The sequence below is a fragment of the Monodon monoceros genome, unplaced genomic scaffold, assembly GCF_005190385.1.
Source record: "Monodon monoceros isolate NGI ecotype Baffin Bay Population unplaced genomic scaffold, NGI_Narwhal_1 Super_Scaffold_19, whole genome shotgun sequence".
NCBI classification, from domain to species: Eukaryota; Metazoa; Chordata; class Mammalia; order Artiodactyla; family Monodontidae; genus Monodon; species Monodon monoceros.
Window position 1 is genome coordinate 30,486,184 of NW_021703775.1, and position 16,752 is coordinate 30,502,935.

General features: G+C 41.3%; 1 protein-coding gene across 1 annotated transcript in view; it reads right to left on the bottom strand.

The window, feature by feature from the left end:
* The window catches only part of ANTXR1 (ANTXR cell adhesion molecule 1), a 238,597-nt gene that overhangs the window by 180,175 nt on the left and 41,670 nt on the right, over positions 1-16,752 (bottom strand). The window contains 2 exon segments of the mRNA XM_029231442.1: positions 240-273; positions 834-915. Coding sequence (XP_029087275.1) covers positions 240-273; positions 834-915 — 116 coding nt within the window.

A 16,752-nucleotide genomic window follows, 5' to 3' on the forward strand; every position in this document is an offset into this window, starting at 1 on the left:
ACAGACTGTAGCCCATAATGAGACCTTAATTACTTTTAAATAACTTTTTTTTTTTGGGAATCATCAGGACAGTAGAATTTGACCTCATTCGTGCCATCTTTCTACGCATTCCTTCTCTGTGATGAAGTCTGTGTTTAAGGTGTGTCTTTTCAAACATGAAATTACTGAGGCACTTTTTCAGAAGGAAACACAGAAAAAAGTTAAAAAATTCATAATGGTAATTAGGAATATACTCTTACCTTGACTGTTTTCATAATAAATCTGCTCACTGGCCTGAAAAACATATGAAAGAGCCATTAGACATATAGCCACTGTTTGCTACTACAAATGCCATAGCGGGCAGCGATCTCTGGTGTTGGATCCGCAGTCTTGGGTCAGTCTTGATTCTTTATGTAATTCACCTGGGTTTCATTCAAATATCAATGGGTGATGTTTTCTGAAGTTACCCTGGACCAATATCTTTCCTCTCATAGACTGGGACTTGTTTTGCTTAAGCCTGAAGTCATTGCAATTCTGTCTCAACCTCTGAAGAAATATATAGAAAAGGTTACCTTGGGAATAGAGGGGACTTGTGTGTGGCATGATTCATGAGTTCTGGCCAAGCATTAGCTAAGAGACCCTTCATCAGTGTCAGGGAAGGAGGAAGGAATTTCATTTATTCGGCTCTTTTGGATGGAGTTATCGTGTACGCACTTATGGAAAATTGTTTTCACTCTTGCCATTGGGTGTTATTCAGTTCCTTTAATATGTGTGTCTCATCTCATCAGCCATCCCTGTGTTGATGTTTCCACATCACAATCTTCTTTGGGAGTTTAAAACTCTTTTAAAATTACCCTTTCAAATCCTTCATGCATGTAAGTGTCTCCTCCTGGCAGAACCTTCTGGAGTTCTTCTAGGCCTTGACGGATCTGTTCCCTGAAATCCAAAGACACCCTGTTAGTCTTATTAGAGCATTTTTTATTTTGCTGTTGAAGTCACATGCTTTAGTCTTCTTATCTTTGTGGATAGTCTATATTGCCCAAACAGTCCCCCAAAACCCTATAGCAGGAAAGTCTTTCTAGTAAATTATCCATTTAGGGTCGGCCACAGTGTAGAATAATTGCGATTTCAAGGATTGAAGGAAAGGACACTTCAGGAATCTCCAGGTGCAGGTGAAAAATTTCCATTCCCTGAACAGGACAAAGTTTTCATTCTACGTTGGAAACGAGTCTTAAGACTTGTCTTCTTAGGCAACTTTATATCAGGATGCAAAGGGCTCATGTGAGCCAGAAAAAGGTGGGTACTAAGAACCCAGGGCAAGGCCACCACAAGGACCACAGGCAGGAAGGGCAGGCGTCTGGAGCAAGCTGCCATCAGAAGAGCTGTGCCAGAGAAAACCATGTAGTCAGCTTTGAAAATAAAGACCCAGGCAATCTATGCTTTCTAGGACGACCAAGAGTGTTTTCTGTGGGCTGGTGCCCATGTTTTCTTACTTTGATTGCTCAAGGTGGTAGTGGGGCAGGAAGAGGAAGTGGGTTATGGTATTGGGAAAGGGTCCGATAGCAGTGGGAAACGTGAAGGTTCGGGGACCAATTAGAATCTTTGTGGACCATTCCCTCAGAGATGTAAAACGTCTACGTTCATGTTCCCGTCAATTAAATAGCTTCATACTGTGCGGAAAAGGGCAAGAAAGTGTAGTTTCTGAAAAAGAATATGAACTTCATTCATGAATAAGCCCATAAAGTGTTTGAAATTACCCTCCTCACTCTGGGGTTTCTTTAGGGGACGAGGGTGGAGATGCACAATTTAAATTAAGTGGGGACTACTATCAATTTTCTACATGTTATCTTCTAGGCCTACAGAGTTGTGAAATTGCATGGCAATAGAAAGTCAATAAAAGGTGCAACACCCTAGGGACTTCCCTGGTGGTCCAGTGGTAAAAGAATCCGCCTTCCAATGCAGGGGACGCAGGTTCGATCCCTGGTCAGGGAACTAAGATCCCACATGCCTCAAGGCAAATAATCTCTCGTGCCACAACTACTGAGCTCATGCACCTCAACTAGAGAGCCCACGTGCCGCAAACTACGGAGCCCACACGCTCTGGAGCCCACGTGCCACAACTAGAGAGAGAAAACCTGTACGCCACAACTAGAGAGAATTCCTCATGCCTCAATGAAGATCCTGCATGCCACAACAAAGACCAGACACAGCGGGGGCAGGGGGGAGGGGGAAGCTGGGGCGAAGTGAGAGTAGCATCGACATATATACACTACCGAATGTAAAACAGTTAGCTAGTGGGAAGCAGCCGCATAGCACAGGGAGATCAGCTCAGTGCTTTGCGATGACTTACAGAGGTGGGATAGGGAGGGTGGAAGGGAGGTTCAAGAAGGAGGGGATATGGGGATATATGTACGCATATGGCTGGTTCACTTTGTTGTACAACAGAAACTAATGCAGTATTGTGAAGCAATTATACTCCAATAAAGATCTATTACAAAATTAAAAAAAATAATTAAGTGGGGAAACTTCTTTTGAGCAGGGAAAGAACCTCGTGTTCACTGAGCATCCATTATATACAAGACCCTGCACAAAGATTTCTGATTTCATCCTCACAGTAACCACTCAAGGTAGGTATTACTGCCCTCATATCATAGATAAGAAAACTTGGGTTCAGAGAGATTAGTTAAGTAGGAGGGCAGAGGCTTGAGGTCAAATCTACCTGATTCAAAAAAAAATCTGCCCGGCTTTCTACTTTGCCAAGCAGCAAAAGACAGTGGGCAGTTTTCAGTAAAACTTGAATTAATGAACAGCAGTGGCAATTTTTAACACTACCTGAGTACTTATACCGTGTCAAGCTCTGTTTGAAAAATACATGTAATTAATTTACTTATGCCTTATGATAGCTCTTTGAGGTAGATACTAATCTCTATTTCACAGATAAGGACACTGTGACTCAGTTGAGTCACAGAGAGAGAGGCTAAGAAAGTTGCCCAAAGCCCCTCCACTACTAAGTGGCAGAGGTGGGATTTCAACCCAGATGCCCTACTCTCAGTCATTATATTAAACCGTTTCTCTCTTGAATAAATGAATGAATGAATGTATAAAATTTATTACTGGCTTATTCTGGTAATTGCTTAAAGAGGAAGTCCGATGCAGAATGAACCTTTTGTTAAAACTGATGTAACGGGGTGGTCATGGGTGAGACTTGATTGCCAGGTTGGAGGTTTTAAAAGACAAACTGCAAAGGGTTTAGCCTGAGCCTGTCCCTGGCCCAGGCTGCTGCTGCTTCTTAGGTGGAATATTTAAGACCAAGTAACTCAGACTTTGGGAAATGTACTGATTATTGTCTGCTTGTCTTATCAGCGCCCAGATATCAGACCACGTGCCCAGCTGCCCTAATCAGAAACCAGAAGCCTTCTTTGACCCCCTCTACCTTGACTCTCCTCTCTCTTGCTCCCGTACGTAATATAACATTAGATTCCATCGGTCGCGCTCTAAACATACCTTGAAACTGACACTTCTTCACCTCTTCTGCCAACCTCATGGTCTGGGTGACCATCGTTTCTTACTTAGACCATTGGGAAAGTCACTGGCTGTCTTTTGACTGCCTTCTCACCCCTCCTGCATTCAATCTCCACAAGGCTGCCAGAGTGTTCTTAAAATATGGATCAAAACATGTCATTCACTCCCCTGCTCAAAACCCTTCACAGCCATTGAGTACCCTTGGGATAAAACCTCAGGTCCTGGGCTTCCCTGGTGGCGCAGTGGTTGGGAGTCCGCCTGCCGATGCAGGGGACACGGGTTCGTGCCCCGGTCCGGGAAGATCCCACATGCCGCGGAGAGGCTGGGCCCGTGCGCCATGGCCGCTGAGCCTGCGCGTCCGGAGCCTGTGCTCCGCAACGAGAGAGGCCACAACAGTGGGAGGCCCGCGAACCGCAAAACAAACAAACAAACAAAAAAAACCAAACAAAACAACCCCTCAGGTCCTCACCATGACCTTCAAGTGCCTTCATGGGATGGATCCTCTGCCTCCTTGACAGCCTTATCTTGCACCGCTCTGCTCCCACTGCCTTCACCTGAGTCCCACTGGTCTTCCTAAGCTCCTTTCTCCAGCACATCCTTCACACCTGCAGTCACTGCTACCTGGGGGCTGGGGAGGCTCTTTGCCCAGCTCTTCGCTGGGCTAATTCTTACCCAGACTTCAATCCCAACCTAAATATCAATTGCTCAAAGTAGCCTCATTTGACTTCCCCAATTCAAATTAGCTCCCTCAATTAGACTTCATATGGCACCCCACAATTGTTGCTTTATAGCACTTAGGACATTTTATAACTAATAATATTTGATTATGTGATTATCTGTTCACTTTAGTTTGTTCATTTGTTTCAGTTCTAGACTTTCCATCAGGGCTGGGCCATGTCTGCTTTGGTCTCCACTATATCTTCTGTGTCTGCTAGTACCTGGAACATTATAGACATTCAACAGATATTTGCTGAAGAGGTGGGAGGAGGAAGTAAGCTTCATTGGCCATGTGGATGGTGGCCAGGCAGCAGCTGATCTGGTAGTAATTGACTGTAGGGAAGGTCTGGGTCCATGTGGTTATAGACCATTCTCTGTGTTGTACCTCTTTACATACCCCCTTCCCCCAATTTTAATAAATTCCATTAAAAGCCATAGTTTAATTTCAACTCTATCATTTGGTAATGAGAAAGAGCATACATCTATGCATTAGAAGGAGGGTTAAAGATGACGGCGGAGGCCCCAACTGAGGCCACCAAAGGGAGGGGGAGGGTGGCATTAGCAGTCACCTGGCAGAGGGCAACTTTGCCCTGCAGGTTGGCGGTTTCATGAGGATAACAGCAAACAAGGTGGCATGAGGGTGAGGCTGGGATATGAGAGTGAGGCTGGGACAGGAAAACTGAGGTTTATTCCTGAGCACACAGAGGTGTCACCCTGAAACCCTTCGGTATAGCTGAGGGGCATTATGGGGTTGGGGGCTAATTTCTGACAACTAGGGGGGTGGAGATTGGGCATCAAAAGTAAATGTGAACAAAAAAAGTAAATGTGGTCTTACCTTTGTTCATTTAAAAAATCTATTTATTTATTTATTTGCCTGCCTTGGGTCTTAGTTGCGGCACGCGGGATCTTCATTGTGGCCCGTGGGCTCTAGAGTGCACGGGTTCAGTTGCCCTGCGGAATGTGGGATCTTAGTTCCTCGACCAGGGATTGAACCCGCATACCCCTGCATTGGAAGGCGGATTCTTAACCACTGGACCACCAAGGAAGTCCCTTATCTTTGACTAGGTCATTGACTAGTGAGGTTTAGGACATTTTGGTAACACTAAACTTGGAATATTGTGTTAAGACGAAAACTTTAAAAAAAAAGAGGACTAAAAAAAGGCACAATGGGGCTGTGGAAAAGGTTCCCTGGCTTCTCTGTATTTTTTCCCTGCCAAAAAAAGTCTGGGAACTGGGGTGTTTTCTCTAAGCCTATTTCCCTTCCTTTACAAGTATTTTCTTGAGCTTTCTATTTTTTGGTACCAGAACAAGCAAAGGCTGTTTTGGAAACTGTCCTTATCCTTGATACTTTGTGTCTGGCAAGATATGATGAGCTCACTAGTCCCAAGCAGTGGTCACACTCCCCTTATACCACCCTCCTTGGTAAAAGGTCAGATGACTTACGGCCCCACCTCCCTACTCCATGCCCCTTCTCTACGTTCCTACAACATCTAAGCAAACAAAACAGATGGTTTCATGGAAATTGTGGGTCCATTTTAATTCTGGGACAATAGGACTATTAATAAAGAGTATTTTTTTTAATGCTCTCTTAGAAATGAAAGAAAATTGGGAGAAAGATCTTTTAAAGGGGGCGATAAGAAGCTCTCCTCTCTGAGGACTCGGTTACTACCAAATGAAATATTATCTTCCTGGGAAATGAGAGTCTGGGAGTCCTATGAAGACAGGCTGCTATTAAAGAGTCGCCTCTTTTCCTTGGTGGTTTCTTGTTTCTGCCAGTGTTCCTACTTAGAAGTTAAGGGCTTTCAGGCCCTATGTCTTGTGTTCCTTTTGCAACCCCTGTAACACTTAATGACGGACCTAGAGTGATTTGTTGTTGAATGAATGACTCCAGTTTGGATGCATCCATCCATAAATTCATTCATTTCCACAACTATTTATTGAGCACACACCATGCAACCAGCACTACGCTGGTTTGTAGGGGTAGGGAGCAGGGAGAATCAGTTACAGTGTCTGTAGGGCTTTCTCTTGCCCTCGGAATTTTTGTAAACTTCTTGAAGATTACTTTCTGGGATTCCAGTTGTATTGTGACATTTTAATATTTGTTGATGAAAACATTAAAGGATAAATGCACATAAGCACGTCAAGAAGCACTTTAACAACTTTTTAGCCCAAGTATCTCAGTGATGCTCCTACTGCAAAATCCCCCTTGGGGTTGCACAATATCTACCATATTTTCAGTCTATAAAAACAACCTCCAACTCCCCCCCCCCCCAAAACCCAGCATCAGCTCTGCACTGTCCGCTTGCCTCCTAGTAAAACAGCTTCTGTGGAATTGACTTTTCTCAAATGTCCTGGAGTTTTTGGCTTCGGAGCCTCAACTATACAGTAAACACACATCACTGTTAACCACTAATGCTACACTCACAATATTTCCAGATGTCTCAGGGCTCCAGGGTTGACTACAAAAAACATGAAGTAAACAGAACAGAATAGCAAAGATTAATTAAAGACATTTTTGCTGTTACTTTGGAGTCTTAAGTCCCACAACCAACTCTGATCATTTGTTTATAATGTATAGAAATCATGTCCTCTTTGTGATCTTTACCAAAGAATAGGCCAATATGATTAATGACAACAGGATGCATGTTGAACCAAAGATTCTTTGCTATATTTTTTTAAAGTGAGGTATAAGTTATATACAGTAACATGCGCAGGTATTGATTAATTTCCATTATAATTGTTGACTTTATTTCTATTACTTTGTTCTTAATATTCCTTTATTCTCTTTTAATATCTGTAGGATCTATAGCAATATCCTCCCTTTCATTTCATTTTAGCAGTTGCTGTATGGAGAGTTATCCTTATTTTATGACAGGCTACCAAAAGTTAATATTCTGCCACTTCTCATATAATGGAAAAACCCTTTACTATTATACTTCCATGTAATTCCCTCTCAACCTTTGTGCTATTGTTGTCACATATTCTACTTATGTATACGTAATTCACTCCAAAATACAGTGTTAATTGTTTCTGTCTTAAATAATCATCTTTTTATGACATTAAGAAAATAGTTACCATTTCTGGTACCCTCCCTTTTTATGTAGCTTTCGTTTACACCTGGTATCATTTTTTTCTCTGCTTAAAGAATTTTTTTAGCCTTTATTTATTTATTTTGTAGTGCAGATTTGCTGGTGATGATTCTCTTAGCTTTTTTATCTTTCTAGAAATGTCTTAATTTCACCTTCAATTTTAAGGATGTTTTCACTGGATACAGAGTTCAAAATCGACTTTTCTTCCCTTTTAACTCTATAAAGAGATTGATCCTGTCTTCAGGATTGCATGTGTTTTTTTTCCAGTGAAAAGTAAGTGATTTTCATTGTTGTTCCTCTGTAATATGTCTTTTCCCTCCCCCTTGGACTGCTTTTAAGATTCCTACCTTATTCTGGTTTTCAAGAATTCAGCTGTGATGTGCTTAGGTTATTATTATTATTATTATTTTTGTATTTGTCCCGTTTGAGGTTCTTTCAGCTTCTTGAATCCGTGTGTGGAACGAATCCGTGTGTGGCATTCTAATTACGCATATATTAGATCACTTGATATTACCCCACAAATAATAGGATCTGGTTCACCACCCCCCCATCTTTTCCCTTTCTCTTTCAGTTTAAATAATTTCTATTAATGTGTTTTTAAGTTCATTAATCCATTTTCTGCAGAAAAATTTTTCAGTCCACAGTTTTCACTCGGTTTTCTTTTTTTTTTCCAGATATCCCATGTTTTCCTCCATTATATTCACCTTTTCTTGTAAATTCTTTATATGTTTATAATAGTTGTTTAAACATCCCTGTCTACTAATTCCAATAATTGAGTCATTTGTGTTTTTCTCTTGATTATGGATTACATTTTCCCACTTCTTCCCATGTCTCACAATCTTTTAACATATTTCACACATTGTATACATTTTAAAAAGCAGTGGAAACTTAGGTATAATATTGATTTGTTTTGTTGACTCATTGCAGAGTGTAAGCCTTTTATCTTTGTAAGCTGGGGTGGGAAGCTGAATATTTAGATTCTCCCTTGAGTTAGGTTGATTTTGGGTTGCAACACAGCTTTAATTACAGTGTATTCCCTAGAGTGTTATTGCCCGAAGTCCCAGCCTTCTGCCCTGCCCCGCCTTTGTGATCTTTCCTGTATTTGAGGTGTGAGGGAGTTAGGCACAGCTTCAGATAATTTCGCTTAACCTTAGGACTCCAGAATCCAAGTACCACAAGTATTCATGGGATTAAGTGATTTTTCTCTGCTTTTCAACAAGTCCTCCACTGCTACTTTCTTGGAAAAATGCAGAGGTGTGGGTGAGAGGGAAGAATTATAAGGCTAAGAAATTTCTTTTTTCATTGGGGCTCTTTCAGATAATCCATCCCTCTGGCACACATTGCTGTCTAAGGCTCAGTTGACTTTTCCTCGTGCCTGAAAAGTCTCTGTCCATGGCTGGCCTACATTTCCAATTCCCCTAGCCAGATCAGGCATCCACCTCCAAGTATGGAAGTTTCCGTAGATCTCTGATCAGCTCTATAGGGCTTGTTTCTCTCTAATTCAGTTCATCAGTGCTTCCTGTGTGTCTGCTAGCCCCAGAAGAACATGTGAATTCTATTTTGTCTGGACTTTTCTGGTTGACCATGGAAATGAAGGTTTTTCATATACCTCTATATCCTAACTAGAAACAGACATACTGAAAAGGCTTTTTTCTAAACATTTGTGACTACACATTTGTTTCAAGTCAGGAAGAAATACTGGAGATGATTACCAGCATATAAATATACTTTAATATCTTTCATCTTAACAAAATAAATCTTCTGTGACCCCACATCTCCCTCTAGCTATTGACCAATTCAATGCATTTCTCTTCAAAGCACAACTTCTTGAAAGAGTACTCACTTCCTAATTTTTCCTGGTAAAGATTTCAAATGTGAAGTGATCTTTGACTATACATCTGTTCATAGCGGATGAGCGAGGCTAAGACTTGTTGGAAGCTCTGTGTGCATGGTGGGGTACGCCAGTTGGTGGATGATCAGTTTTTGTCAACAGGATCTTTTCATTAAGGACCCTCAAATATCAATGGATGAGCGTTTTTCCCCCTCTGAAATACTTATTTCTACAGGGAAGTAGTTTTCAAACTCTTTCCTTTGTGCTAGGTCTGGAATTGACAAAGGGGAGGGTTGGAAGTAGCAACATTTGTTATGCACGTCTCCATAATCTCCCATGCCTGGTGTCCATCCAGGAAACCATTCTTGTTTAATTTTGCCAGAGAACATACTTCTCTTTTTTGGTGGAGCTGGAAAAGGGGTCATTTTCAAATTATAGTGGAGGCGAGTAGTTCTGAAGGTTGAAAAGGTCCTTTAAACATAGTCTAATCTTCACCCCGTAACCCTTCCTTTCCAAGATTCTGCAAGGCTACAAGGCTAGTTCCTCTTCAGTATCTCTTCTTCAGGATTACATCTGACTGCTTATATCACTTGCCACTCCCTGTATTCTTTCTGTCCTCATCTATGGTGTTCTTATGGTTAAATATTTCTTAATTTCCTCAAATCTGTGGTGGTGTTTTACCTTCTCCTGATTTTGGGTGCTTTTTGCAAGCAAAAGGGCTAAAAATGTCATTACCCCTCAATTGAAAATCGAAAGCCCTCACCTTTTAACCTATTTTGCAGTGACTTTTGTCTCAACAGTTCTGCTGAAATGGGCTTTGTGAAGGTTCCCCAGTGATCTCCACATTCCCAATCCAATGGTCACTTCTCTGGCTTCCTCTTACTCAGCCTCTTACAGCATCAGACACAGTTAACCTCCCTCTCAATTTAAAATGCTTTCTTCTCTTGACTCCCATCACAGCATCCTCTCTCCATCTCCCTCATCAGGTGTTCTTTCTCATATTTCTGTGTAGGCTTTTCCTTCTCTTCTAGAACTCTAAAGATTGGAGGGCCCCAGAATCCAGATCCCCTTATTCTTATACCTACACTGTCTTACAAGGCAATCTCACTCTTCCCATGGCTTCAGTGCCATTCACAAGAGCGTGGATTTTGGAGGAAGATAGACTTGGGATTGAATCATAGTTCTGCCACTTCCGACACATGTCAACCTTTGATTTCTCAAATGTAAAGTGAAGGTGTGGAACTATAAGATCTACCAGCTTCCTTCCAGCTCAGAGTCCGGCACCTGATTTTATGTGGGGACCAATGGTTGAAACAGAAACAGAACCTGGGAATTTGCTGGGAACTGGAGAGGCCACATTTGGCAGACAGCAGTAGTCCACAATGTGACACAGGGTCAAGTGCAGACCAGTAACCAAAGTTCGCTAAGAGGAGCCCATCAGGGAATTTCCAAATTCCCAAGCTGTCCTAAACTGGCATAAAGGACAGGAACAATGGATCAATCACAGGGTAATGTGATGAATTTGTCCAAACAAACTCCTCCGTACACAACTCTATTTTGGTTGGTTTCTCATCTGTGCAGTGGTTTTCACCATGCAGTTTCCTATGGCAACACTTGGCTTTTGAAACAAATCCCTGTAAGACCTTTCCCATCACTAACACTTTCCCCTAGTTGAGTCACACTTTGCAGGAGATGGGAATGGTGGAAAGAAAGTAGGCTCCATAGCCAGGGTTGCGCAAATATGTACCTTTATCCCATGAGAACCTTTAGGTCCATGTTCCTCTTAGTTCACTAGGGACTAGGTCTCACCTGGTGCTGGTGGCATCTAAAATGGTCAGGTTGATATACTTGAGCTTAGTACTGCTGACCACAAGGAGTGTTTGGAAGGGCATAGGATAGAGTGGCACTCTACCAGTCCTGTGCAACAGAGAATGAGTCCAGGGTCACCCTCTCAGATGGAAGCTGAAGCAGGCAGCCCTAGGGTAGATGATAGACAAGAGTCTGCTATTTCGGTCAGGCTGGAGAAGGTTACACTTCTCTACAAAGACAGGACTTCCTTATCACACTTTGGAGCAATATTGGGCTGGAGGTGGGGGTAGGTAGGAGTATACTAGGTCCACACCAGATAATCCAACCCACAAGTCAAATGTGTGCTCATCTATTTGAGAAAAGTTGGGGGGATCATACAAGATGTTGGTAGGATTTGGGTAAATGAAAACTCTTATAAATCGCTAATTGGATTGTAAATTGGTGCAGCCCCTTTGGAGAACAATTAAATCATGCCTGGTTAAGTTACATATTCACATACCAAAGACCTAGCAATTCAATCCCTAGTTATATATCGTTATAGAAGAGAAATCTTGCTTCCCACCTGTCTGGGAGACAGGTACAAGAATGTTCATTGCAACTTTGTTTATAACAGCAGAAAGTTAGAAACTAACTGTCCGTTAATAAGAGAATAGATTAGTACATGGTGGTACATTCTCACAATAAAATTCAATGCAACAGAAAGTATACATTAGTTACAATGAACCAAGTGCAGCTACATGTATCTATATAGAAAAAGTTTCAAAAACATGATGTTACGTGTAAAAAGCAAGTTCAAGAAAAATACATGCAATATGATAATTTATTATAAAGTTGAATAGGAAACAATATATTATTCATGGATATGTAAAAATATACAACAGTCATTAAAATGATAAATCCCACATTCAGGATAGTAATACCTCTGGTAAGGAAAGAGAAAGGGGGGGTCAATACCTGTAACATTTTATTTTATAAGCTTGGGGGTGGATAATGAGTGTTTACTATCCTTTTTTGGGTGTGCTTTTGTTATACTTAGAATATTTAATAATTTAAAAAATTGTTGAGAGTGAGTATCAAAGGCTGAAGTGCAGTCCATGAGGAGCCATTCCGAGCCTATAAAAGGCAGCACTAAATCTAAGGCTCAAGTCCCCACACTGGAGGCCAAGAGGCTAGGAGATGATGGACACGCCTGATGTTGACCAATAGTGATTTTTTTTTGGTTAGGCCACAGAAAATTTGCTGGTTGTGGCTATCTAGCTTTTTCTTTTTCTTTTGTGGTACGCGGGCCTCTCACTGTTGTGGCCTCTCCCGTCGCAGAACGCAGGCTCCGGACGCGCAGGCTCAGCGGCCATGGCTCACGGGCCCAGCCGCTCCGTGGCCTGTGGGATCTTCCCGGACCGGGGCACGAACCCGTGTCCCCTGCATCGGCAGGCGGACTCTCAACCACTGCGCCACCAGGGAAGCCCGTGGCTATCTAGCTTTGAATAGGAGAACTCTACCATCGTTTGACTCCACTATTTCTGAAGTTTGCCTTGCTGGCTTCATCCAGACAAGAATGTTTCTGGACGCTGCTCTGTCAGATTTTATCCTTTATACATGTATGTGCCACATGACGCATAGTAGGTGAGGAAGGGAAGTAACATTTCCTGAGTATCTGTGCTGTGCCAGGGTTTCTGCTAGGCTCTTTCCACATATTAATTCATGAAGTTTCTCAACAACACCATATGATGATTGTCATCTTCATTATACATTTGAAAAAACAGATTCATAGAAGTAAAGAACTTGCGCATGCTGGTGGAGCCCAGATTAGAACCCAGGCTGGTCCTGGTGCAAAGTCTGTGTTGTCTCTACTACGTCTGTGGCATTCAAACTTGGTATAGGACAATGTACTGGACACAAAGACACAGAAGATGTGTGTGTGTATATGTATATATATAATTTTTTTTTCCCTGGGGCATAAATTGTACTCCAAAATTTGAGAAAGGACTCCACATGATTTTCATAAAAAATCAAGCATTGGTGTCTTATAGAATAGAATACAAATGCACATGCATATTTTTTGTATTACTCAGTAATTAAAAAAAATTTTTATTAGAGTATAATTGCTTTACAGTGTTAGTTTCTACTGTACAGCAAAGTGAATCAGCTATACGTATACACATATCCCCTCTTTTTTGGATTTCCTTCCCATTTAGGTCACTACAGAGCATTGAGTAGAGTTCCCTGTGCTATACAGTAGGTTCTTATTAGTTATCTATTTTATACATAGTATCAATAGTGTATATATGTCAATCCCAATCTCCGAATTCATCCCATCCCCCTTTTTCCCCCTTGGTATCCTTACCTTTGTTCTCTACGTCTGTGTCTCTATTTCTGCTTTGTAAATAAGATCGTCTTTTTTTTTTTTTTTTTTTTGCGGTACGCGGGCCTCTCACAGTTGCGGCCTCTCCCGCTGCGGAGCACAGGCTCCGGACGCGCAGGCTCTGCGGCCATGGCTCATGGGCCCAGCCGCTCCGCGGCATGTGGGATCTTCCTGGACCAGGGCTCGAGCCCATGTCCCCTGCATTGGCAGGCGGACTCTCAACCACTGTGCCACCAGGGAAGCCCCAAGATCGTCATTTTTAAGATGAAAGGATGTTGAAGAAATTTCTTGCTTTTGATGAGCCACTTCAAATTCTACCGTAGGACCCCAGGGCTATGCCCCAGGGTACTTGCTTCTACTAACAGGGGTCCTCCAGAGGGACAGTGTGAGAAACACTGGACCACTCTACTCTCGCACATCTCAGTCTGTTCCCAGACCCGCTGAATTGCTTCAACGTGGGTTCTTTTTACCATCATTGAAATGCAATATGAGAAGCCCTTAGACAAACTTCCTCTAGAGATGTTGCCTGTGTGCTCCTGTCTGGAGGAAGTCTTGCTAGAACCATTAGGCAAAGGAAAAAATAACTTTTTACCTGACTTCATGCTAAAGCAGTCTTTTCTACCCATGCTCCTTTATATAGGGATAGACTGGCCAACGGTTAAAAACTTCAGAGAAGGGTGTGAGTCACGGAGAGCTGGGGACTCACTCTGAATTATTCTTGGCTATGCTGTGATGATTTGAGTGGGGTGTGTCCAGGAGGAGTGAGGGTGATTCCTCAGCTCTTTGTTAAGACCCTAACAACCACAAGTGTAACAACACCATTTACTATGTGCCTGGCATTGCTAATTCTTCCAACAGTTCTACAAGGTAGGGCTGATCATTATTTATTTTACAGATAAAGAAACAGAGGCACAGAGAGGTAAGGACCTTTCCCATGGACTCAGACCCCATGATATTCTCTCTCCATCAACAGGACAAGAGAATAAATAAATGCTCCCTTCCATGTCTCCTAATTTTGCCATCTAATCTTCTTGTACCTGAATGAATAGTACTTTAAAATGGAATGAATCCAGAGGCTTTCAAGCACAAAGTATCTGAAGACTCTTTTTCTCTCTTGTTATTTTTAAACTTAGAAAAAGCTTTTAGAACTATGTCTCTTGGTAATGACAGCCTGTATGCATTCTTCTCCAGGAATCAAGTGATGTGTTCAAAATATGTCATTTTCCCCTGTGATACTGATGGCAAAACCACACTCTTCAAACCAAACCAAAGGCTGACTGAGAGGGATAGAGAAGTGTGGTCTCTTGGTTTCCACTCAGCAGTTTGAGCCAAGCATCCTTGGCTTTTACTTCAGCTCCTTAAAACCAGTAAGCAAGATGCTTAACCTCTTAACCCCATCTGCCAAATACTGATCCTACCTCTGTACCTTTTTGCGAGGAGTATTTCCAAGCTGACGTCATTAAAAAGGCCACAAAGATAAAACGTGCAGAGGGCACGTGCTTTCAGGGAATTGCTTTCTGGAAGAAGTTAGAGGGTTTGGGGTGGTGAGTTGTGTATGCTTAGGTTTGTTTTTAATTTAAGAGTGTATACAGTAGTAAAATTGTGGGAAACCCTATAGCACAGTGATTAGGAGTGTGGACATTGGGGTTATGGTTCCCAGGCTGAAATCCAGGTTCCTTCACTTTTATGGCAAGGAGGCTTTGAGCCTTCTATGACTCACCATCCCCATCTACATAAAACATAATAAATAATATAATTCCCATAACAACCTTACAAGGTAGGTATTATCATTTTCTCTTCTTATAGTTGAAAAAAGTATTCTAGGTTATTGGTACATAATAAACCATTAATAAAGGAGTATATATTATATATACATATATATACACAAATGCATATGTATTTATGCACATATATACAGTGGTTGCTACCATTTAATTTTTCCACAGATAAGAAACAAAAGACAGCAGCATGCATACTAATACAGTGAATTGGGTAAGCTATGTAATGTAGCAGAAAAAAGATCACTGGATTTAAGAATTTTAATTTTGTGAGTTAAAAAAATTCTACTGTCATTGACTACTTATATGAATTTAGGCAAATAATTCAATCTCTCTGAGAATGATTTTCTTAGCAGTGAAGTGAGGCCAGTGGGTTGGATAAGACATATTAATTCTTTGACCCATAGTTGTTTCGTCATGCTTTTTTTTTTTCATCTTGCAAAGTTTAGAAGAAAAGTGAAACTTCCAGTTAAAAGTAGTGATCTGGGTCTACACTTTTTAACCTCCCCTTTTCTTTCGAAAATGCTGTAGAAACAGCTAAACAAGTATGACAGGGGCAAATGTTTTTCATTGCCGGAAAATTGGTAAGGGTGCCATACATATGCCAGACACTTGGAAGAATTCCTGCAAGATGTAGAGCTGCTGAGATCAGGATGAGGGAAGGACCTACGAGCCTGGAATTCTGTGACCTGAGAAAAGCCTGTGGGTGGTGGTAGGATAGGTTCTTAACACAGTGATCTAACATCTACAACTCACCATTTTCCTTTGGCATAAGCTTCCTCCTTACCTTGGATACCCTACTAGGTCTCTACATTTTTCAAGAAAAAATTACACTACATATAAATTTTCCCATCTTCTTTTCCTGTGATCTTCACATTTTCAACAAAAATTTACATGATCTCTGACAGAACTCATCCCAAATCCCAGTCCTGAAAAACCTAGTTGTTCCTCTTTTGAGTCACTCTATTAAGGAAAATTCTCATAAGATGGAAAGAAAAGACCAATTTAAGAAAGTTGAGAAGATTTCCCCTTTGAAGCAAACTCATATAAGAAACAGGAGAACACATAAAACAATTCTAATTCATATTCATGATAAAGATATATCATCTCTAACACAATAACAGGGTGTGCCTCCCACAAACACAAGGAAAAATTCAGGATCAGAAAAATATTCATTGGGTTGAAAGATATTATTTGTCAGTTAAAAAATGCAATGGCACTAAAAACTATAAAACACTGATGAAAGAAATTAATGAAAGCATAAATAAATGGAAAGACAGGCTATGTTCATGGATCAGAAGACTTAATAGTGTTAAGATGACAGTACTGCCCAAAATGATCTACAGATTCAATGCAATCTCTGTCAAAATTCCAATGACAGAAACAGAAAAACTTATTCTAAAATTCATATGGAATCTCAAGGGAATCTAAATAGCCAAAACAATCTTGAAAGAGAACAAAAGTTGGGAGAGTCACACTTTCTGATTTCAAAACTTGCTACAAAGCCACAGTAGTAGCATAAGGACAGATGTATAGACCGAAGGAATAGAATAGAGGGCCCAGAAATAAAACTTCGCATATATGGTCAAGTGATTTTCAACAAGGGTGCCAACCATTTAATGGGGGCAAAGACAGTGTTTTCAACAAATGGTGCTGGGAAAATTG